This window comes from Aedes albopictus, chromosome 2 (genome assembly GCF_035046485.1).
Source record: "Aedes albopictus strain Foshan chromosome 2, AalbF5, whole genome shotgun sequence".
Classification (NCBI taxonomy): Eukaryota; Metazoa; Arthropoda; class Insecta; order Diptera; family Culicidae; genus Aedes; species Aedes albopictus.
This window is the reverse complement of record NC_085137.1, coordinates 73,541,775-73,567,392: the sequence shown is the minus strand read 5'-3', so window position 1 is coordinate 73,567,392 and position 25,618 is coordinate 73,541,775. Positions and strand designations below refer to the sequence as shown.

The following is a 25,618-nucleotide window of genomic DNA, read 5'->3' as shown; positions in this document are numbered from 1 at the left end:
TTATCGGAATTAAGGTTAATTCGCATATTTTTGCAAATTCTGACATGTGTGATCCCATATGCCAACAATGTTCTTCCAAAAGATAATATTCAGTTGGAAAAAAAATTAGGTTACACTTTCCATAAAATTTTTAGAACAATTTTAAAACCAGAGCTACTTGGGGGTAAAATGAACAGCTGGTTCAAACTTTGTCCATTTTTTATAAAAAATTGTGCAAACTCGGTATATTGAAATCCGTAACACATATTTTGAAACAACTATTGCTAAAAGTTAAGAAAAAATATTTGACGCTCATAAAATAAGATTTTTATCCGAAAAATAGCTTGTTTTAGTACATTTTTTACAAATAATTATTTCAGCACATTCCAAAGTATATATCAAAAGTTAGAAAGGTGTAGCATATAAAGTTTGTATTAAATTTGTTGGCCTACACTTGAATATATCGAAATTATATATTTCAACTTGTTTTCGAAGACATGTTCATTTTACCCCCATCGAATGTTCATTTTACCCACACTATTTTCCATGACTCTATTTTCATGCACTTTTTGTAATCGAAAATAATGTAAGAAAACTGTATTTTTTAATAATATTTTCTTCCAGAACTCTTAGAATATATTACCATCTACGATATTACGGGGTGAAACGTAATGATTTTGTCATATTTGTATTGGAAACGACCACAAACGCTTAGGGTGTTCATATTACCCCCAATTCCCCTACCTAAGTCTAGACGAACGACAATTAAAAAGACACGGTGATAATTTTGTTACAAAAACAACACTTTATTTTGGGTGTGTGTGGTGATATAATACAACGTTTTACACGACAGATTGGTATGTAGTTCAAGTGTGTCAAGTTGCCCCATATCTCTCGCAAGCAACAGAATCGCTTTAGCGGCTTGCTTTTTTATGATTTCCCCCCACATTCAAAGAACAGACTTTGCAACAAATACCTTTCTACGGAGATTTGTCGGCTTTTCATTGGAAAATGTAATAAGTTTCGTTTTTTTTTACAATTGTTGTATATCTCAAAGTGAACAGTTTTCTCCCAGAAGCTCGGTTTTTGGTTAGTACCAGAGTTCATAAGATCTGCCTGCATGGTTGCATGACCTGCATGAAATAGCAATACCTACATATAGTGACTATGACGCTGTGAAAATAAACCCAAATGCGAAACGTAACAACAATTTGAGAGGACTTTTCTTCAAGCATTTTTTCTTTCAACAGTTTTCTTTTTTACAATTTCCTATCCTTACCAGATACCTATTATGCTACATGCCTTTTAGCAATTTGCTTTTTTTTTTGTTTAAGCAACATTTCGCGATTCTTCCTAACCGTTTCCAGGCGTCAACATGTGTCCTAACTATCTGCAAGGGGAAAAATAAATCAGGGAAATAAAATAAAAAGTTTGACTACAGTTACTTTGTGTCTATTCAGTTCGTATATTTTCCACATCTTACATCGTAAAGTACACTTTCTTTCTATTGCAACGAACAAAGCAGGTTTCTGAATATATCGGAAAATAAAAATATAGGGTAACTTACGTATTTTCGGCAGTTTTGTTCTCTTCGTCATGGCTTTTTTTTAAACCTGTTGATCTCAGATTTGGCCTCAAATCTTTCCCAACCATCTTAGTTATATGCCCAAATTTCAGGCAATTTGGCCCACAAAAACCCCCCATGACGAAGAGAACAAACCTGCCGATAATACCCTTTGTCACCCTAACTAAACAAGAATTTCATCGCTTTTTTTTCTACCTCACGAGGATTGTTAGATCCGTTTGATTGTTTCTTTTCAGCAACAAAGTTTTTATCCCTTAATCATAGCAAACTGGTCACGATAAATAGAACGAACCTACATAAAAGAAAGAAAAGATAAAGTTACATTTGCCTATGGTCTAAAATACTTTTGATAAATGGAATCACGTAGAAAGCCCATCCTCTCATATAGGCTGGAGAGAAGGAGCTAACATAAATTTTAGAATCCTTGCAGCATTGTTTCGAAAAGCATTGTTTTATACCTGATGTCATTGCTCCCGGATTTTGTTTAAAAAATATGGAAAAGATTTATCCTGCCTTCGAAAAAAAAGAAACCAAAGAGACACACACACTCAATCCTGAATTGCCTGTTCAGCACTTTTTTGACAAAAAATAGAACAGCAGAACTATTTCGGTAGCTTCGGTAATCGATTTTACTGAGGTTCAGTATACCAACTGTCAAAACCGGGTGCTAAAGGTATACAATGCATTATAGCTGTATTCAGCTGTTCTATTTTCGTCAAAAATTTACCGAACACGGTATTCTAAATTAAGTGTGCATTGATTAACATTTAACTGTTAAGTGTGTGGGTAAAAACTGTTGAAAATCTGACTGAAATTAGCTAAGAGTGTAATGTTTACGTTGGCAGTATGTCACCACAATTCGTCACGTGGTAATCGAGAGATGGCATCGAAACTTGCGAAAAATCGCCGCTGCGCCTTATAGAGGGATCGGAAAACATCTGGGTTTCTATCATTCTACGATTCTACGGTTTCCCGGGTGGTGAAGTCATTCAGGGAAACCTAGGTAACCAATCTGAGGACAGGCAGCAGCAGATAACCAACGACTGCTGATTCGGTAAAGGCAAGGAAGGTGTTAAATTTGTTCAACCGTCGACCGAATCTTTCGATTCGTTAAGTGGCTAAGATGGCGGAAGTTTCTACTTGCTATGTCGGAAAAAACTGCGAGACGTAGCGGCCACCAGTGTACAAGGACAGGAAGGTGCAAACCCGGAACGGTAAACAAAACATGCACCGGTAAGCTGTACCAGGAGCGGCTCACGAAACGGAGGTCCATCATGATGGATAAGGCAATCACAAAGCAATTAGCGATAAAGGAGTTTTATGTAGCCACATAACGGTTGACTATTTCTTAGGAAGTAAGGAAGAAGGTGGACAAGTTCACCCAAAAAGCTCTTGGTTTATGTGGGAACATTGCGAAGTTTATGAGAAATTTGAATTCGAAAATAAGTGCAATCGCAGTAATCCGTTTTTTATTTGAACTTTGTTTGACATCTACGACTCAATATTTTGGCACTCTGCATAACGCATTCTGCGAATAAAGACGCTTTTACGAAAGTACCAGTGTATCTTACTCTGCTTCCAAGGACGGTTCCGGCCAAAGTTCCGAAAGTTTGGAAGGCCATCCGTAGATGTGGCAAGATAAACCAGCCATTCAACCGTCAATGGACAAATCCATGGAGATGAATACCTTCAGAAGCGTTTTCTACCTTTCCTGTAGTCTCACGGAAATGAGTCCTATTTTAGTCAGATTTCGCAACAACGCGCGGCTGGTTTAGACTGGTTCAGACACTGTTTAGACCGGACCAAAACATCTAAGGTATTCGAGAACGAGTTGGCTTTGAAGAAATGGAGAAACCCAAGTAACAGAACTAGCTGAAAACTGTTTCTTAAGCTAAAGTTTGCTTAGGAGTGGTTTGTTCCACTCTAGTACAGCAAAAATGTTTGTTGGAACTTCAAGAATAGTGGAGTCCCAACATCCAAAACCTTAAGAGTGATCTTGTACCGACTTTTCGAACCTTCTAAGCAGAATACCCTCTTCGAATGAGTGTAATCAGTTTCGTACCTTTTAATTCCGCCCTATTTTGCTTATCCTTTGTCAGATACGCGTATTTCGACTACCACTTCTAATCTTCCTCAGTGGATAACTGACGCTGAGGAAGATTACAAGTGGTAGTCGAAATACACGTATCTGTCAAAGGATAATCAAAATAGGGCGGAATTAAAAGGTATGAAACTGATTACACTCATTCTTAAGAGTGATGTTGAACGGCGACGTGCGAGCATTCGCATTGAAATGCAAATGTGATGAATATTAGAAGAACGATATGTTTTAAAAGTGCTCATAGCACACGTGTGCCATACAAGAAGTGGAAGTTCAGGGTCATGAGTAATAAACAATGCTTTTCGAGGCAACGCTTGAAGACCTAGTTTAAGATATATTATAATTTAATCTACTTTTAGCCGTCTTTGTTCAGTGTTGAAAGAAATAACCTCAAAACTAGTACAGAGCAAACCTAATGGACCGGATTGTGTGAGCAACAACTTAACCCTAATATCCCTAAAACAAAATGAGTCTATTCCCTAGGTAGGTGTATGCAATGCATGTATGCCAGCAGAACAAATACAGTTTATACACAGAAATACAACGTTTGGCTACTATAATATATAATATGGTATCGAAAGATGAATATCAGAAAGGCAACCTAGAAGAAACTATCGGTTGGTTCACATGGTACCACAATTTTATAACAGGATATTGTTCTAATCTAGTTGAAACGGAGCCACCCAAAGCTGATCACCCTTGTTTGTTTGAAGGAGAAATACGCAGTTTATAAATTTTAACTAAGTAATTAGAATAGTAACGTACTAGTGTTTGCTCCACATTTTGGAGTCCACGGAAACCTTCGACAATCGGTCGCACTCCAGTCACTCAACCGCACTCGCTCGCTCGCTCTGTCTTGTCGACACTCACTCACTCTGACGATGACAACCGCGGAAAGGATGAGTTCCAACAGCTTCCTAACAACAACTAGGCTGTGTATGAGTCATTATTTGATGTAGGATAGTTACAATATGAGTTGTTTGTTTTGTTCATAGAGGTTGTGTTTTTTGGCGGCTCTTGTCTACACTTGTTTGAGAAGATTCTAAATTGGATCGATAGGTGTTTGCAGTCATTTGCAATGGAAATCTCTTTATTTGTACTGGGCAAAACCTCAATAAAGCCTCCTTACAGCTTGTATGGCAAACTGTAGCATTCAGGCATACTTTGCTCTCAGAAATGCCATGGATATCAAATTTTGACCGATTTACGCTAGAAACAATAATGGTTTTATTACGGTTTTATGGCAGCTATTGATTTGAATTTAGGTTGCCAAGACATTATTAACGTTGGTGAAGCTTAGAACACAGACAAACAGACGTAACACTTGCGAAATTTCCATCGACCACGCTTTTAACGATCATTTTAAATTTTCATAGTTGTGGCTTTCACAACCAGAGGCGCGCGCATCGTTTTTCTATGCGTTTGACGTTTCACACTAGCGCCTTCTGTTGACGATATTGCACAACACAGTGATTCGTGCAACTTTTCCACCAGGTGATGGTAGTGTGAACTGGGCGATGGATTTGCATGAAAATCGTTCAAGGTGTTACGTCTGTTTGTCTGTGCTTAGAACTTATAAGAATTTCACAAGTTTCGCTTCCAAACTTCTACAAGATCCAAGACAAGATGTCGTTGTTAGAATTAATGAATAGTGGGGATTCAGCCGATGAAATAGCTGGTGAGAAAATTGTCTTGCATAATCAATAGGCATCCACCGAAATGCTGCAATTTCCAAGTAAAAGCAGTTGAATCTGGTAGTTGAAACTCATCTAGAAATTCCTCCACAATGATATATTCCTTAAGTTTTTTTTCTGAAATTCCTCGAGATTCATCTAGGCATTCTTTTTTGAATTTATCACAAGATTCCTTTTGTATTTCCTCATCTAGCGTGCGCAGCTTTTTCTTTTTTCTCACTCACTCTCGTAAACAAACACGCGAAAGAAACAGATAATAGAGGGGGCAATTTGCCCCCTCTTTTATCTCGCTTTTTCTTGCGTTATACAAAAAGAACGAGCGAGGAAAAAGAAAAGGCTGCGCACGCAAGTGATTTCCTCCCTCTCTTAGGATAGAGTTCATTGTTAAAATGTCTCTGGTATTCAACTTAAAAATTTCCAAGCTTCCAGTAGTTCCTCCCGCGAATCCTAAAGGAATGTTGCAGGGATTCTTCAAAAAAAATTCTCGCCTTATTTACTCTTTTAAAAAAATCGACCGATATTCCTTCCAGGATTTCTCCTGGAAGTTTTCCCGGATAATCTACAGGAGTTTCTTTCGGAATATTTTCCAGAGGTTCTCGCGGGATTAGTTTTGGGATTCGAAGATTTCTGTAGAAGTTTCTCTTGAGATTTCCCTTGGAAGGTTTCCGGAATTTCTTACGGTATATTCCTCCCGGGGTTTGTTCCACATAATTTCGCTGGATTTCTCCTAGCGTGTTTCCAGGTGTTTCTATCGATAACTTTTCGAAGTCATGAATTTATCTTTGTATTTTTTCGTGGATTTCTTGCAAAGTTCCTCCAGGAATTTCTCCCAGAGTTTTTCGAAATTTCTTCAGGACATTCATCAGTTTTTTTTTGTGAAACATTTCGAAGTTATAGCTGATATATCCAATGGAGTTCTTCTTATGATTTGTTTCCAGGTTTTCTTGGTAGTTTCTTGGGATTTCTCAAACACTTTATCAGTTGTTTCTCATAGATATTTTTCCAGGAGTTCTGCAACAGTTTTCTCTATTAGATCCTCGTGAGCTACGCTCGGAGATTCATCTGGCATTCAGGAGTTTTCCCAAAATAACTCTCATAGTTCTTTCTTGGATTTTTGCTGAAAATCCTCTCGGGATAATTATTGAGAAATGCCACGAGGCGGAGCTCCGGGAAGAATTTATTGAGAAGCCCCTAGTCAAACTCCGGCAGAAATCCCGAGAAAATTTCTAAAAGAGATCCTAGGAGAAACTACGAGAAAAACCTCGCTGAAAACTCCAAGGCCAATTTTGAGAAATTCCTTGAGAAACTTCTGCTGTTGTTCAAAATCCTTCCATAAAGTTTTTAAAAGAGTTTTCCATGAAATCTAGCACAATTCCTAAAATAACACAGCGTAACAAAAATTAACTTTTGGTCTGTCTCAAGAGCAAACTTATGTGTCTCTGACAGATTTTGGGCCACTGAATCCGAATCCGGGCTCAGATTTGCTCCAGCACGTCACAATTTTGAGCTATACCCCAATTTATAGGGCAACATATGCGATTTTGGGCTTTTTTGACTGCCAGCCATTAAGCATGGAAATATTTTTTTTAAGCAATAAAAAGGTAAATTGAACGATTAACTTCTAAATTAACGAGTCATGCAAAATATTTTGTTTTATCAAATCAAATTTGATAGATTTAAGCATTTTATGTTAGTAAGTAAACTTGCATGCAACTTTTGGAGGGTGACTTGTATGGGAAATATCGTACCTTACATTAATCGCTTAAAACTATCAAGTTTGATCTGGTAAATCGAAATATTTAGCGTGAGTCGTTAATTTAGATGTTAATTGACCAATTTACCTTTTGGTTGCTTAAAAAAATATTTCCATGCTTAATGGCTGGCTGTAAGCCCAAAATCGTATATTTTGCCCTATAAATTGAGGTATAGCTCAAAATTCTGACGTGCTGGAGCAAATCTGAGCCCGGATCCGGATTCAGCGGCCCAAAATCTGTCAGAGACACATAAGTTTGCTCTTGAGACAAAAAAATGTTGCGCTTTGTAATTATATAAATATCACCAGGAGTTTTTGCAGGATCTCTGGCTTTTTCCAAGAAACCTCACCAGAACTCCCAAGACAAATAGTTCCATGCAACTTTAACGAATTTTCCAAATCGATCCACAAGAACTTCTGCCTTCTCAAGCCAAAGCGTGAACAATACGCCACCGGGTAACGCAAATAGGAACCGAAGAGTAAGGCAATCAGTTAGCACTCTCATTTTTGTTTTCATAGAACTTTACGATTCAACAACACATTTCTTCACATTCGACATTGCGGCTCGGAATGATCTAGAACCGCCTGTTCTGCAATCCCCTAATCCAACAACTAAAACAAACTAGACTCTTTAATCAGCGATTTGGTTATTCCCTAGACATTTACAGTGTTATACGTAATATTCAGTTTTGAATTTCCGGCAACAAACTAACACAAGCGCCTCTCTTCCTCTTCCGTTAACAATCTCTAGTCGAATTTACCTATCTAGCACAAATGTGTCCACCGTCCGCATGTGGAAGGTTGAAGCGCAAAGGTCGAAATAAAATACTGTTATTTTGTTCTTTCTGACGTTTCGATTCGTGTTGGTTCTTCTTCAGGAACTTTAAAATGTTAATAATTATAAATAATCTTTTAAAGTCCCTTAAGAAGATTCGAGATGAACCGAAACGTTAGACAGTATAAAAAAAGTATATTTTCGGTTTTGACGAGACTTCCAGCCCTTTTTGTTTCGACCTTTCGAATCGATCCCGCCGACAGCGGTGACAGCCCTTCAAGATTTCCTATAGACCCCGTCGCGTCGTCGCTTCAGGCACGCTCACACGTCGACTTCGTAACAGTTCGCTGTTTGGATTCTTTGTTTTTACTCATAAGAACAGTTTAGTCTTTCTGCTCGAGACGCCCGCTTTCGATTCACCGCCTTTCATTTCATGCGCACATCAATTGATTGTTTATTTGGTACAAAATATTTTACTTCTTTCTATACAAGCTGTGCTCTCTTTCTCCGGTATATAACTCTATACATATGAACGTTTCTCCCAATTTTTATAAACGTTTGCTTTTTTTGTTCATTCGACATTCGCACTCGCATAGTCTTCTTCGCTCTATCAAATATATATGTCTCGATATCTACAACTTTGCGTACAACTAGCCTTACCTAACCTGCTTCTCTAATGCAATGGTGAACGTTTTTCTCACGAATAGGAACCATTTCCACAGAAGTCCTCACACTTGATATAAAAATGCCGACTTATGTGTAAGGATTTCAATACAGAAAATCGTTGTGAATTCTACCGAAAAGTTACCGAATGTCGGTAATTTTCAAACTTCGGCAAATCTTACCGAAATCCTAACACCGAAATCTTAGCTGTTAATTTTTCGTGCTACTTCGTTCCTCCGTTGCGGGGAAATTGGAGAAGTTTATCAAAATGGTGTTGATGAACCAGCGTCAACGAGTCCCGGGGTTACCCGGGGTTCAATCGCTCCCTAACCTAGAATCCGTCTTAAAAAACGTGCTCCCCTAGTCAAAGTCGGCATCCTGCGTCGACGCAGCAACCGTCGCCACCGATTTGTCATCTAAAATCACGTGCCGTTCGTCGTTGCCGCCTACTGTGGTAGCAGGCGGATGAACAGTGGCGACCACGGGAACCACTTTTCGTCGCTTTTGCACCTTGGACGAAGACGATCTTGGTGTCCCTGATGAAGCTGCTGAGTCGGCGGACCCGGAGGCCGACGACGGACTGGCGCCGCCGCCTAGAGGTCGGTGCGTGGGGCTGCGCTTGCTGGTTGATGGTTGCAGAAGAGGTTCGGTAAGTTGTTCTGTATACGCTTCCGAATGGACGAATGCTCGCGTGTCGTGTTGGTAGGGGTGGAGTGGCCGCTGCTGCTGTTCTGGGCGTCCGCTGGTTCCGGCGTTGGCGTAGAATGGTTGTTGTTGTTGTTGGTCCAGAGCCGGCTGCTGCTCTCGTCGTCGATGGTCTTGCTGTTGTTGCCAGTGCTGCTGCTGCTGTGGCTGGTAGAAGTACTGGCCTTGGTAGTTCTCATCCTCATTCTCGTCCTCATCATCATCGTTCGCAATTTCAGTGTTGGTGTTGCGGGTGGAGACGTCGTTGGGGGAACGTCTTCTGCGGTACATCACGCCTGTAGAGGGACCGTGGAATAAAGTTAGGGAGAAACAGAGCATGCGAAAAGTAGAAAGAAAGAAGTTAGTGTTGTGTTACAGATGAACTAGAAAGAGTAAGAATATATTGGACAAATGGTACAAGCTTAGTGAGTAACCCTGTCTGAGGGCCTAGGAAGTTGTGCACTAGTTGAAACAGTACCCGTATACCAAATTACTTGATAGGAATAGAAAGTATATGAAATAGAACGAATAAAGCCTTTAAATTATTAACAAAGCATTCAACATTGATTGATTTTTTATTTGATTTATGCATGTTTACAGTGTACTTATCTACTGATAATCCAGATACCTATTTGAGCTATCACATGGCCTGGCCAGGCCATCCATCATATCGTTACTTGTGTATTCTTTTTACAACATCTCATCAACGAATACAAATGAATAAAAACGGTTTTCATAAATGTATCGTTCAACGCACAATGACGAGAATCAAATGCTGTATGTGCGCTGCGTCGACTGATCTATACTGACAGCAAGTCTAGTATTTAAGATCATTCTATGCCTTTCAAGTAAGGTCCGATACACGAATAATACCCCAATGGTAGACTTCCAAAGCATCCCAGTGACTTGAAACTGTTTTGTCCAGGTTTCCAAGCTCAAGAAGATCTTCGGACGGCAGACATTCGTTCTCCAGGCTCGGTATCAATATGTACCTTCAATACATATTTCAATAGCGAAGCGGACGATTTTACTTCATATGTGGCTCTTGTCCTCAAATGCATTATAAAGCATTCCAACTCTGGAAACTTTCAAGCCATAAATTCAAGTCTTGCGATTCATTTGAGCAGTCCCGTTTAAAAATCGAATGGTAGAATTAATCTGAAAGAACAGACGCAGATAATGGAAAACAAGGATTCCCAATGTCAACCCCATCGCTTAAAAACAAAACTACCTGTGAAGAGGATACTCAAAAACTTCTGCTGGACACTTCACTTACAAGGAAGGTTACTATGCCAGTGACAAGCCACCCACCTCGAAGAAGCCCGCAAATCCAAAACCGAAGAAACTATTGAAGTCCAGGAGCATCCACGTGGTACATAACATCGGCAGCAAGAGCAAATTCGTTCCAGTTCCTCCCAACGGAGTCAAGATCCAGCTCCCACATGATTCCGCTTCTGACATCACCATCGCCATCTCAAAGCAGACGTGGAACTCCATCAGAAGACCAACAGCTTTCACCACTGAAGGGCCCTTAGTGACAATATTTGTCTTCTTCTTCTTGACGTAACGTCCCCACTAAGACAAAGCTATGAGCACTTCCAGTTATTTACTGAGAGCTTTCTCTGCCAATGACCTAGGAAGTTGAAGAAGTTTCCTTTACGAAAAATTCCTGGAATGACCGGGATTCGAACCCGGCGGTGATGCTGAATACCCTCGCCACGCATTTACAGCTATGGGTATATGGACCCAATTTCAAACTCATTGAGGAAATATGGACGGACGCTACCAAAACAAAAAGAATTTTCGTTGCTGACCATCCCGATTTGCACGTTCTGGACATCGAAACCATGGCCCCGGATCGGTTCGAATTCAGATCCATTCTACCTCGTTGTAGTCACTCAACGACCAGGTTATTCTGTGGAAAGACTCAAGCGGCAATTTCTGAAGTTTTCCAAAGCCCAGCACCATCAGCCGTTGCACCAAGGCGCAATAATTATCGTTTTGCGATACAAGATATTGAGTTCCTAGGGAATGTCGTGGGTAAAGATGGCATTCACGCTGATCCAGAGAAGATCGAAGCCATTTCTGAAGATGATCAACCGCTTAGGTCCTACCTTGGCGTCGTGAACTATGACGACTAGTATGTCATGCAAATGAAGCATCTGAGAACACCCATGGACAAACTGTTCTAGAAGGACACACTATGGAGCTTGTCGGAAGATTACCAATTATGTTTGGACCGATTCAAAGACATTCTTGAATCGAATTGGCTAGCCTATTCCGACCCTTCAAAGACGATCATTGTTGCCCTTGACGATCCCAAAAACGACCTGGAAGCCGTAATAATACATCGTTTCAAGTCAAGGTCATTACATGCATCTTGTTCATTCACGCCAGCAAAAGCTAACTGCGGTCAGGAGGAGAAAGGCGCTCTGGTGCTGATTCTTGCGGTCACAAAATTCCAGAAAATTCTATAGGGGTAGTCGGGGTAATTTGGCCAATGGGGCAATATGAGCACCTCATGAAAAACACATAAAATCTAGTAATTTCTGCAAATTCACCTTGCAGATCTAACACCGGCTACTGTACTGGAAGATCACATAAAATTAGAAAAATAATTTTCAAAAACATTGGCCAAATTACCCTGACGAGCGCAGACCAAAAACACCACGTAAGACTAATCTTGTTTAAATACCTTAGATAGCTTTAAAACTTATTTATTTTCTATATATTTCAAGTTGATACTATAGGATTTGATGCACAATGACGCATATCAAGTTTATATTTCATTATGTAGGATGAATTCTTTATCAAAAATCGGGTGCTCATATTACCCCGTCGGTTCAAAATCGACCCAAAAACACAGCTTTTTCCAAAAATCTTTCTTTCATATGTAAACACAATTTAACTAAAATTTTCACATCAATATAGTTTAGTATATTCAAAATCATTATGGTCATACAATGTGCGGAAGTTTAAACCTTGCTTTCTGCATCTTTTGTTGACTTTTCTTTAGGGTGGCCAAATTACCCCGATTTACCCTACGGATGTCGCTTTGTTTAGCGAACTGTAAAAAGGGCACCCCAGTCATCACTGGCCAATGGACCCTCAACCTTATGCTCTACGACTTCGCGGTTTAAGATGTTGCTAGGACAATTTCCGTTCACCTTGACATCATATCCCGGCAAATAATATCACAAAACCGATCGGATGAAGACTACCCGCATAAACGATAACCATAAGATGTGCTTAACCACCCATTCGGTATACAGTTCGAACAGTATGCGGTATTGTTGAACAGGTCCGTGTATGGTGCTGGTTTATTAGGGTACGTTATGTACTGCTGGCGTCCGCAAAGAAATCGCAGTCAAAGCGATTCTCGAAAACACCCGGCGGCACCTATTAGTGACGTCTAACGTGATATGTGCTGAGACAAAGAAGGACGCGATGCTCAAGTAAGTTTCATTAAGAACGATTGGCCGTCGAACATGAAGTAGTTCAGGGATTCCGCTGTGAAGATATTCTAAGCCCTGTCCATCACGCAAGTTCTTTGAAAATTATGCGATGTTCAGTGACAGGATCATCGTTCTCAATAGGCACTGTTAATAAACTACGTAGACTCATTGGGCATCTCTGACCCCTTTGGCCCTGACCAAAAGGGAACGTTAACAAATTACGTTTAAGCAAAAATCGACCATTGTAACCAGACATATACAGAGGTACCAAGAGAATCAATCAACTCAACCAAATGTCATCAAGATGTCGAGAAGCCAGGAGAATTGGACAAACAACTGATTCAAAGAAGTCTTTAAAACAACGTTAACCAAACGTATCCTTTGGAGTTCACCCTTCCACTAAGTAACAACACCCATATTTCCTTGACACCTAGACCAGAAAGGCCGTAGAGCGTTCTACATCTTTTTAGTTGTCCAAATTGTCAGCCTTTCCTATCCTTCAGCAGTCGCAAGGACGTGACCAGGACAGTTTGAGGAATGCGTCAGTCTTGTCGAGTCAGAGATTAGTTCCAAATCTTTGTGCTTTGGTATCCGACGGGAAGAAGGCAATCTTCATAACAGCGGTCTAGGATTCTGTCACCTACGAACTTATATGACTGGCTTCATACTAATGCTTGACCCAGAGGTACCGCAAGCAAGTTCTGAAACAGCTGCACAAAACCCATCCAGCCATCGACCGCAAGAAAGCCAACGCTCGAAGTTATGTCTGACTACTGGTCGAATGTGGATGACGTTGTGGAGCCTGTTGTAAAGTGCAGAGCCTGTACTGATACTGCGAAGTCACCAATCTTGGAACAGAATCCATATTGATTACGCAGAATCCATTGACGAATTCTACTAATGAAGTGGGCCGAAATTTTCCGGACGCACCCGCTTGTTCAACCCAACTATGGTTCACCCCATAAAGTCTGCAGCGGAAATCTTTCTGAGTAGATCACTCAGGACACTTACCCGTTTGTTCAAGAAACCGGTTCTGGTTCCAGGAACTGTAAACGAAAAACAAAACTTTCGAGTTCAGTTCAACAAGCGCACGGAACATTCCGCCGTGAATTCCTACCAGACAACTTGAACTTTGGTGGGCGACAGAAATTCCGGTCTTATACGAATCAGCCTCCACCACATGCAAGCAACAAAGAATCGAAACCATCAGTTCCTGACATTCAGCTTCTATGGGAGGTCCTGATTAACAGTGATGGCACAACGTAGGTGCTCAACTGATTCTACCTTCGACTTCAAATGACGATTTAGATGAAAACGATGTCATCGCTCCACTGAATCTGACGAACAGCAATTAATCATCTCCCCTGACGGATGAATCCGCTGAAAAAGATCTTCCGGCTTTTCAAGATTGTTCGGAAGTGACCATGAAATAGCCTACACGCAACAGAAGACTCTCGTACGATATCTTTGGGGAGGAAGATGCAAATCACGACTTTGCTATGCTGATAGAAAGTCTAATTTATTAGATCACTCTGTAACCAGCCTTCAAACAATGGAGACAGATTATCCCGGGTTTTACGTACAGGTATAGGTATCTGGTATAGGTATAGGTATAGGTATCTGATATAATAGATCGCAGATTTTTTAGATTGATGAAGATTTTTGAAATTACTAGTCATCAAACGAATTAAATATCGGACAATGATTCTATCGTAGTTGGCACCAAAAATAGACGGACGTTCAACTAAAACTGATGCCGAACAGCGTCGGTTGTTCAGCAAAGGTTCACACGTGTGCGTAATCTTTCAAGGTCTGCAAAATTACTCTGTATAATGTATACTATTAAGTACAAAGAAAGATCCTCGGCTCCGTAAAGCGTTATACGCGATTGAGCCCCAAATAAATAAACTAGATAAAAAAAGGTCTGCAAAATGGTAAGTTTACAATCACTGGAAGAAGCGTCTAACACAATTCTAATCCTCATAAGTTCCCCACTTCTTGCTTTCTCCGATCAGTCAATGACATGTTGACATGACATGTTGGCAATGAAAATTGCCAACATATAGTTATGTGCTTAGCTGGTAATGTACCCTGGGCACTGTTGTCGTTCTGATTTCATCTAGATTAGGGAGGACGTTCGGGGACCTAGAAGGTGCGAACAGCGTCTGTTCTGGCGTACAGAAACCTAAAATTCAAGGTTACAAACTGATTTAACGGAAAAAAACTTCAAAAATTGGAACTAGGTATGTACTACTCCTAGCCCAGTAGGGTAAACTGGTAGGGTGGGGTGGGGCAAGATGGGTCGCGGGGCAAGATGGGTTAGTGCCATTTTCGGGCGCATTACTCATGTTTAGATTATGTAAATAATTTTATTAGGTAACCAGCATGAATATACATAAGTTTAGGGTATTGATTGAAAAATTATCCACTCTCATTCGAAATAAAAAAAATTAAATAGTTTTTAGCCGTTTCATTCCATATAATCTCCATATAAACGACTGCGGGGCAAGATGGGTCACCTTCAATCTTGAGCGTGTTTTTGGAGCAGTTATTTTTTTTTATTTTTTATTACAAGACTATCTCATAACTCACTTCAATCAAGCGGAATGAACGCCTGAAATTATAACATAAAATTAAGTTTTTTAGTAAAAAAAAAAATTGATTTTCAAGTCGTCTTAGGACCACTAAAATCGTAAAGTATTTAATTTTCCAAATAAATTTTTAAAATGTTTACTAGTAGCTCTTTTTCACTCAGTATGGGTATGGAGCATATATGAATACGGAACAAATATTATACCTATTTTGACGTTTTTCGTTGAGAAAATGTGAATTACTTGAAAGGTGACCCATCTTGCCCCACACTTTTTTCACGGCGCAAAATCGGTCACTTTCTAAAACTGCTTGTTTAACATCGTAATTTGTATTTAATGAACTTTTTATCGACTTTTAGCATAGCTAACTAGTGTATTAAAGGGTAGAGGACCAATACGAACCAATACGATTTGTATTTACAAAGTTATGATGATCCATCCTTAGGCGACCCATCTTGCCCCGCTCCACCCTACAAGTAGCCAATGAAGCATGCCGCATGAAGTTTGAAATCGTAGGACTGAATGAAGTCCGTTGACCGAACGTAGGAGAACACAGGTTGGCATTCGATCAAACTCTCCTATACAAAGCGAGCACGCTCCTCGTCGCCGTGGAGTTGATTTTCTGTTTAGCACTCACACCCATGCTGCGCTCATGAAGTGGGAACCCATTAAAGTGAGGATATGTATTGACAAATTCAGAACATAGGTTCGATACTACCAAAACGTTAGAGCAAGAGAACTTCACATCCAACTGAAACCTGGTGTGTATCAGTGGATAACACTTAATGTCTACAGGGCTTTATATATAGAAGCTTGAAGGTGCTTGAAGATTATCCAGATTTATATATTTATGGACAGTACATTTCCAACAAGTACAGTACATTTCCGTTGAAATTCATAAAATTGAGAGATTACATAATTGAAAATAGCGTTGTATGGAGTAACAGATAGAAGATCGGAAAAGTGAGAAATTATAGCCATCTCCGAAATAATACCATATCCTTGGTTGCAACGATTGAGTGGTTGCTTTTGTCGACTTACTTTTATGTATAATCCGAAGTATATCGAGAAAATTGCAGTTGTATGTACAGGTGCTCTCTATTATTAGTTCTACTTATTACCTATGCCTCCACTAGCTTATCTCACTACTTCTATCTACCGGAGAAAACAAATATTCTAGTACCAACCTGCTAGGTAAATGCTGGGCTAGTACCTCAAGCTCAAGACATTCTCACTAATCTCGATTTGATCGCTGCTTGAACTAGCTACTACTTTATTACTCAAGATTTAAGGGAAGACGCACGTCCGTAAAGGGGAGAAACTAGATCTCTTCATGGAAGACAGCATTGTAAGCCACTTTGGTACGTTATAACAACGGAGGTCCTGGTTAATCCACAAGTCTGATCTAGTGCAGTGTAGTTGTGCTGTGTTTTACTCTCACACATAACATGTAGATTACGTTATATCCTAGCTAGAGCTAGTACAACTTTCATGTACTCATTCCATTCTACGTCTTCTATGGGGGCGTAATACACGCACGGACAATGGGATCATTACTGCGCGGACGGTTGAAATGTGCTTCTTATTGCGATACATATTGCACTTTGGTTTATCTACAACACTGACTACTACTACTACACGACGAAGTATACTTATTAACCGTGGATATCGGCTTCCACTCGATCAAACACAAAGATTCTTTCATCCCAGGGCTGTAAAAAAATAGGAAAAGAACAGAACAAGACAAAATGCGAAATACAAATCATACAGAGATCGGTTCTGGTGGTAGGCAGAGCGTTTTGCTGTACTGGCTCGGTCACTAGATGAAATGCGGTACTAGAGTGTGCAATTGCTTGCACGTTCAGGTATATTTTTGTGTGGTGATTGTGCACGGTTCCCATTTGAGTAGATACATAAGTGACCCGATTTTGTCAGCCCCTTTTCGGAATACATTTTTTGCTCTCTCAAAAAACTGTAACAGTTTTTCAAACTTTTTATCCCTCTATGTTCTGCATCTCAGCAGTAGTTTGATGATAAAAATTAATAAATTGCATAAAATGTGACCGTATGGTAATGAGAGCAAAAAGTTTGTCGCAAAATGGGGCTGACAAAATCGGGTCCCTACTGTACTAGAAGTTGCGCCCGGTGCATTATTAGGTATATTCAATCGTGATTCAATATGAGCTTTGTACAATAAAAGCTAATACAGCTGTTTGATAGACGTGGATTTGCAGAATGCTTTGTTAATAATCAATCGGATTCGTCCGGAAACCCTATCACCACAGACAAAATCCACTTGGTTTGCGACGGTTAGCGAAACTGTAGAGATTGAGAAGCTGACAGAGCGAAAACATTTTGCACAATAAGAATAAATATGTCATATAAATGTCAAATCTATTAGTAAGCAATACCTAAATGATATATTCTAGTACGCCACAAATGTCTGTGGACATCCATTGATTACGTCACGATAAAAAAATAATCAACTCTTCTTCTATATGTTTTATCTATTATGCAAATTACTTAAAATCTATCACTAAAGAATTTAAGAGCTAGTACGTATCCTTCCGAATTGTTCTTCGTGTGGCGTAATTAATGGATGCCCCCTCGGAAAAGGAAACGAATATGGAGAAGAATGAAACGATACACATCCATACAAGCCTTGATTATACACGAACGAAATGAAAATGATAATGATTACCACAGTTGAATAATGCCACTAATCTAGTACTACACACTACACATCTAAATCTGTGCACAATCAAAGCTTTAGCGTCGCCCCGAGGAAGTAGTCCGGATTTGAGTAGTTGGCATTGTTGCTGGCCAGATGGAAAGCGTCCCCGCTCCACAAGCGCACCATTCGCCGCCACAGATGAACCGACCCAATCCGCTGTTTACCGTTTCCTCTAGTACTACCCGCCAATGGATTACATGTGCTACCGAATTCGCTATGTACAGACAACGTTCCGAAGTAATACCGCCGGCGGCCATCGTCCGGTTTGGGGGAACGTGCCAAACAGATGCTCTCCATGCTAATACTATCGCTAACGGTAGCCGTGCATTCTAGTACCGAATGGTTGTTGTTGGTGCGCTCAAGCAATGTGTCCGTTGTTGACGGATGGGTGGTAATGGATCTAGTGCAACAGTCATAGCAAAAACAACTAGAACTAGTACGGATCGGTTTGCTTACGGTTGAGAGAGACGTTTCCTGGGTGTCCTGCATGGCCTGCCGCCGGTGGTTGGCCAGTTTCACCTTGTTGATGGGGGCGCCTGGAAGTGGCCCGATTAAGCCGAACATGCGTGGATTTGGTAGGGGGTGGATGTTTGGATGTTTTGAAATTGCCCGCGGAGTGACGGAACCAAATTTTTAAATGGTCAAAATTTTGGTTGTTATTTAAGTATTTTGCGTTGATACCAAACAGACGCCAGGAAGAGATGAGAAAAATACAATAAAGAAATTTAGAATGTGAGGAATTTGACGCAATTTGTTAACCATTCCGAAAGATTTTTCACACATGAACACACAAACAATGGGAGAACACTGAATGTTGATGCACTAAGTCCTCAAGTAATCAAAAGTTTGAATAGGACGCAATCAATGAAGTACTAGATTAAAAGTAGCGGGCTGAATTTTCGTATGATGAGATGATCAGTTCTCAATTTCTGCAATGAAATGGTGCAAACAACGTTGGTTATGTGATTTCTTGCCTAATTTGATGCTGTTTGAGCAAAAGTTTGGGTAACTGTGTTGTTGAAGTTGCAAGAAATAATACAACAACGCGGTTAACTTTTGCTCAAACATCATCAAATTAGTCAAGAAATCATATATCCTACGCTGTTTGCACCATTTCATTGCAGAAATGGAGAATTGATCAACTCACTATACAAAAATCCTGCTCACTACTTTCAATCTAGTACTTCACTGATTACTTCCTATTTTATCTTTTTTTTTTTGTCAAACCAGAATTAGGACAGATCGGTGAAGTACTAGATTTGTAGTAATGAGCTGAATTTTAGTATGGTGAGAATGCCAATTATCCGTTTTTGCCATGAAATGGTGCAAAAAGCGTGGGTATTATGATTCCTTGCCTAATTTGATGCTGTTTGAGCAAAACTTTGGGCAACAGTGTTGTTGTTTTCTCCATTTCTTGCAACATAAACAACATAGTTATCCAAAGTTTTGCTCAAACAGCATCAAATTAGGCAAGGAATCATAATACCCACGCTTTTAGCACCACCCACCAAACATTTTTGTTGTATAAGAGTGGAACAAACCCCTCTCAAGCAAACTTTAACTTAAGAAACTGCTATTCAGCCAGATCTGTTACATGGGCATTTCATTGAAGAAAAGGAGAATTGACCTTCTCACCATACAAAAATTCAGCTCATTACTACAAATCTAGTACTACACCAAACGTGCCCCATTAACAGCAATAACTTGTCAATAGTCCTACCAAAAATTCATCTGAACGCTGCTTCATATATCATAACATATTTTTTTGAGCATTTGATTACTAGATTATCAACCCAACATACCTTTTCAACTTTCAAAAAAAAAAATCCGCTCTTTTTAGCTATATGAGTTCTCAGGATACAATAAATATTACGTACCTATTCGACATTAGCGCAGAGTAGTGGAAAAATTTTGAACCTAGGTTTCATCTATCGAGTAGTTTTTAACCCTTATGTGGCCGACAGGGTACCCGGTACCCAGCACCCATTTAAAATACACGGTATAGAAAAAAGCAAAAAGTTTGTCGGACACATAACGGTTAACCTGCTGAACAAGTTTGTCGAAGACAGCATTTTTCTATAGCAAATCATAATTTCGAAATACGCGGAGAATGCACTTCTTTGACACTATACGCTACCTCGCGGATTCAATCTAAACTATGGTCTTTTAACCAGTTAATCTTCTTTTTAGCTAATGAAAGTTCTGCACATTGTTGAGTTTTTCGAAGGTGAGAAGGGCATGTTGGTTGGCAGAAGGTGAATACGCACAATGGCATATGGGTTTGTAAAACTTTGCATGCTTATTGTAGCTGCTGTAGTACTAGAATAAGGTGAATTAGATTCTTGGATTCTTAGCTTTTGAGTACACTTAATTCTATGTGATTAGCTGCATTTGTTATATCACCGAAACTTTGACCGAAAGGCAGCGAGAACAGCTATATTCTAGTACTACAATTTCTTCAATAAGTGATTTTGAAGTAAACTGGGACGATGAGTAACGTACTAACACATCCACACAGCACGCAATCCTGAGACTTGCACCATTCACGTAGCAAACAATCGAACAAACGAGGACTATCTAGCATGCAATAAACAAAACACTGTTAGTTCGAACTACGGTTGACTCTTCACATTTTGATGTTTTACTGCGGCATTCTTCCCTTCTATCATACTACAAAAATTTGATTGTATTCCTTTATGATAACATCTTACTATTTGATCAAATAATCGATTCTGGAACGCAAATTCACGTTCGTTAAAACTACCAATACCAACACGTGAAGAGTCAACCGCAACGGGCATGAACAAAATGATTCTGGGTGTTGTTGGGAGTTAGATCGTAACACTACACGAGCGTTCTCTCAGTGACATTTATATCGACACATTTGGGGTTGGTTTTTGGTTCAATTTGGAAATGTTTTATTCTACCTGTCTAGTTTTGTGTACACAAATAAAAACTAATAAAAAAAGGACGTCTCACTATTCTAAAATATAATATTTAACAGACAAATTTACTCTAGTTGGGGGCGGGCAATACTCGAACACCAGACATTCACAAACATCAGGTTATTATCTTGCGCTTCGAACTTGTCACACAGCCTTACTTACCGATATAGCTCAGCAGTACCGGCAGGAACACGAGACCATGGGCGGCACCGTACAGCACGATGCCCAAATACATCCTAAAGTAGAACACCTGGAAGATCTGGCTCTGGGCGAACCCGAGCACCAAGATTCCTCCGAATTTGGTTAACGTGATGCCGGAGAACACCGAGCTGCCCATTTTGGTCAGTGCATCGGCCGCTCGCTTCTCCCGGGTCTCCTCCAGCGAAACGGAGAAACTGTGCACCAGATGGGAGCAGAACTCCACGCTGATGCCGACGGCCATCACCAGGTTGACCAGCGATACGGCGTTCAGCGAGATGTTCCAGTGGTACATCAGTCCGCCGATGTTGATGACAATCATCGTGATCGTTATCACGACCACCACCGACGAGTGGATGTCGAAGCCCATCAGCAGGAATGTCACGATGAAGATGGCCAGCACCGAAATGCCCATGCTCTTGAGCGTGTCCGGCCACATGGTCAAATACTGTTCGTAGAACACGTAGAACACCGAATAGGGGAACACTTCAACCTGCTGAATTTCGGACTCGCTGCGACCTTCCAGCCGCAACTTCGCATGAATGGTGCTTGTGATGTTGGCGGAAACCTTCCGAGCCGATCGCAGCGCTTCAAAGTAATCCGAGGACGTCTTCAGGATGGTATGATACGCCATAAAGTACGAGGCCCCAACGTCGTTGTACGCACTGGCCGGTGTCGCTTTGAGATTCACCCCGTTACCGTAGGCTGCGTGGCCAGCTTTGGCACAACTAGCGTCCGGATTGTCCTGCAGGAAGAAGGATACGTATCGCCGGAAGCTGGGCTCGTTCGGACGGTTCCAGGAGGTTAGGTTTATCGAACACTTGTCGCAAGTCACTGAGGAAAGAGAGGAGAAAAAATCAGTACAGAATTTATTCAAAGGAAGTGCATACAACCGAAGTGTTTACAGATAGATTTGGTTATCATACTAATTCATACAACATGAGTTTTACTTACTATCATGGGGACAGAACGACCCGTTGCCAAACTGTCTGCAGCAGGAATCCGACGCCGCCGACCAGTCAATATAGTCATCCAACCACGAAGCAGCAGGCCGCGCAATGTACGTCTCCTCCGGCCGTTTGCTAGCAATGTACACCTGCGTGGACAAACTGTCCAGATTGCAGTTCTGTCCGCCGCATATCAGGTTCTGGTCGTACGGTTGCGAATAGTTTAATCCACTCTTGACCACGAAGTACATCGGCGGTCCAATGCTGAGATATTTTCCAAGATATCGGAAGTACTTCAGCACAAAGCTGTCGCCCGGCATCGAAAGTTCCTGATCCAGTCCGATGTCGATGTGTGGCGCCACGGAAATGCTCCAGCAGAGCCAACCGAAGAAGACGACCATTACTCCCACGCGAATCGGCTTTTGCATGATGAAAGGCACGTAGATGCTCTTGAAGAACTTGTAGAGCAGACCTTCCTTGTTGGTGTTGACCGGGACGTCCTTCTTGGATCCTCGTAGGAAGAACAGCACATCGTAGCGATTGTCCGCCTGTCGAGCGGTGTCCAACGCCAGTAGACTCACGAAGCAGGTTATTTGCAGGAAGAAATCGATCAGCAGGGCCATGCCGGCGTACAGAGCAAAGGCACGAACAGCAGGCATATCGGAAAGGCCACCCAGGAAGAAGCAACAGCTCTCGCTGACCGCCGTCAGTAGAATCGATGGCCCCACTCGGCCCAGTATCCGTCCGATGTGCTCCGCGTGGGTTTCCGTTGGCTTTTTGGTGTCCCTCTGGTGGGTCTGAACCAGGATAAAGATGTTGTCTACTCCGACGGCCAATACCAGGAACGGAATGACTTCCACGATGATCAGCGTTGCCGGAAGTCCTATGTAACCGAAGATTCCGACGGAGGCAACAACGGAAGCCAGCACGATTATGACACCTCCGAGTCCTAAGGTGATCTTGGAATCGATAAGCGCACGACTCCACTGATTTACGTGTCCTAACGAAACGGCAATGTAAGCGAACATGATAATGTACGAAACCAAGATGGTCGAAACGTCGGATTGCGATTCTCGTCGCAACTCGTCTTCAATGGATCGCTCCGAGGTGAAAGCGATACTCATGTTGGCCCTAGTCCAGTTCTTCATGAAAGCCACGTAGCTTTCCTCCCAGGTCAACGCAGCCGACAGCTTACTCTTGTCATGGTAATTCTTCACCAGGAATGTCAGTATAACGGCATTGGCATTTTCGTACTTTGGTTTCACATCCGCCGACGACGGTTGAGGAATACCTCCGAGGGCAATCGCCGGATCTACTGGACCTCCATACGGAGCCAAACAATCCGGATTGTAGGGATTGCCGAAACACTGCATCAATCGGTCCAAGTAGTTCACAGGGAATCCCTGAGGATCTTCGTCTTCCGAGTCAAAAGTGTCAATATCGTCCTGGAAGTAACCCCAAAGCGATTGCACCACGCAGTCTTCCGTTTGAGTGGGTCCGCGGTACTCTGCAGTAAGCGGTGCGAAGCAAATGTCCTGCAATCCAACGGTGCTATTATCGGCCATAATGGCTTCGATCTTCTTGATCGATTCCTGCAGCTCGAACACGTCCAACAGGAACTGCTTGTTAAAAACCGGGCCGAACTCGATCACCCCATTCGAAGTGTTGTGCACCACGCTCGAGAGGTTCTCCGCCTTGATGATGAGCTGCTCGATCCGGTAGAAGGGTTCGAAGTGCGAGTCGAAGTACTCCCGCTCGACACGGGACCGCGAATTGGGCGATGCCCACAGCTCGACCGGGTTGGTGGTGATGTGCAGGAACTTGATACCGAAACCCATGGCCACGATGAACAGGAGACCTGCGGGGAAGCAGGAAAAGTGTTGACTAGTTGTTAGGCGAACATTCAAAAATTGCAATGAACTAGAAAGGTTCTACATAGCTTTGTAGACAATAGATTCTGAGTTTTGTTCGAAAACATACCGCACAGCAGCACGATCCACGGATGCTTGGCACAGGTAGTGCCCCAAGCGGTGAAGAACTTCTCCAGGGCGGTTTCGGTCTTGGCGCCCAACCGCTCGAAGTATCCCGACTCGGCGTCGTCGTCCCCGTTGATGGCATTCGGGTGCGGTCGGAGCTCCTGTTCGCCATCCCAGGTGGCACCTGCGAGAGTTGCGGTAAATGAAAGAAAGTTAATGTCTGACTTTCAGTTGGAGTACCGTGACCGTACCTAATTCCGTTCACTTAAGGCGATGCACTAAGTCTAACAGCTGTAGAAAACACATCTTCTGCATTTAATGGCTGTAATTGTGCAACGCTGTTTCATTATGTCTCTACATTGCTAGAAAAATATAATCAAGGTTGCAAGTACTCCACTTATTTTGAAAATGGCCGCCAATTTTAACAAGTTGTTGTTCGTAATTCCAATCAGTATGCTCCTAACTCCGTTCACTTGTGTTCCTAATTCCGGTCACTCAAAGTAATTATCATGTTGACCAAATAATCATATTGTTATTGTTTGTTATAGTGATAGTTATATTTTTTTTGTGTAAAATACATTTATTTCCGCATTAAAATGTGTTAGTTTTATAATAATTTGAAGTAATAATATTAGATTTTTTCACTGTTGTTGCACATTTTAGAATTTTTCTGGATTCTTAGAGTTTTATCAATTTTCAATGATCTCATTCATTCAAAAAATCTTTTCCGTCATTTTTGCTTCTTACTACATGATTTCAATCAAAGCACACACTAATTGAAAATCAATTCCTTTTCATTTGAATAAATTGTCACTCAAATGATTAGCACAGCACGAAACACGCAAAACATTGCAAAATTCCGCCAGACTGAAATAAAATCGAATGTCGCGTCAAAGTCGGGTCAATTTTTACCAAATGTTGGACCACTATTGGGCCAACATCGCAAAACTGTTGCGTCTATATTGGGTTTGCAGGCCAAAATAAAAACAGGTCAATGATAGGTTCATGTCGGGTATGACGTCATCTATGACGAATCAATCTTTGAACATATGCGAATAAATATTTAAACAATTTATGCTTGCTGCTGGAATTAGCAATGAATGATATGTACCGGTCATCTATCGTCATAGTGCCTTGACTGATGCTGCTGGAGTTGGTTGTTCCGATTGTACTGCATTTTTTTCAGAATTCCTACGCATCCATATGTTGATTGGAATTAGGAACAAGTACAACCTCTAGTATCCTAATTCCGGTCATGTGCTTTTTTCATTTCCAGCATCATGAGTCGTCGACGAAAAATTTTTTTGATGTTGAATTTATAAAAATATGTCCTTTACTGTTTTGCTTTGATACTTGTTTGATTGATTTTGTTAGTATTTCAATGAAAATACAATTAATATATGAATTGATGCAATTCCCAGGTACCGAAAAGAAAAAAAAGTAGTATGGCTGCCAATTGGATGATAAATAACATTTAATGTATTTTCACAATAATACGTAAACAATCATGAAAATTTTAATTATAGTCTAGCGTGTAC

General features: G+C 41.0%; 1 protein-coding gene across 4 annotated transcripts in view; it reads right to left on the bottom strand.

Annotated features, from left to right (window-relative positions):
• Positions 1–761: 761 nt before the first annotated feature.
• Positions 762–25,618, bottom strand: part of LOC109621239 (NPC intracellular cholesterol transporter 1) — a 150,693-nt gene continuing 125,836 nt past the window's right edge. For 2 of the 4 annotated variants that reach the window (XM_062849921.1, XM_062849923.1), the window contains 6 exons: positions 24,085–24,264; positions 22,112–23,962; positions 21,122–21,991; positions 18,471–18,550; positions 16,941–16,992; positions 762–9,530 (listed from right to left, as the gene is read on the bottom strand). In XM_062849921.1, coding sequence (XP_062705905.1) covers positions 8,911–9,530; positions 16,941–16,992; positions 18,471–18,550; positions 21,122–21,991; positions 22,112–23,962; positions 24,085–24,264 — 3,653 coding nt within the window. In that variant the 3' untranslated portion in view covers positions 762–8,910. The remainder of the gene's footprint in view (positions 9,531–16,940; positions 16,993–18,470; positions 18,551–21,121; positions 21,992–22,111; positions 23,963–24,084; positions 24,265–25,618) is intronic. The other 2 variants (XM_062849924.1, XM_062849922.1) reach the window with 2 other exon arrangements.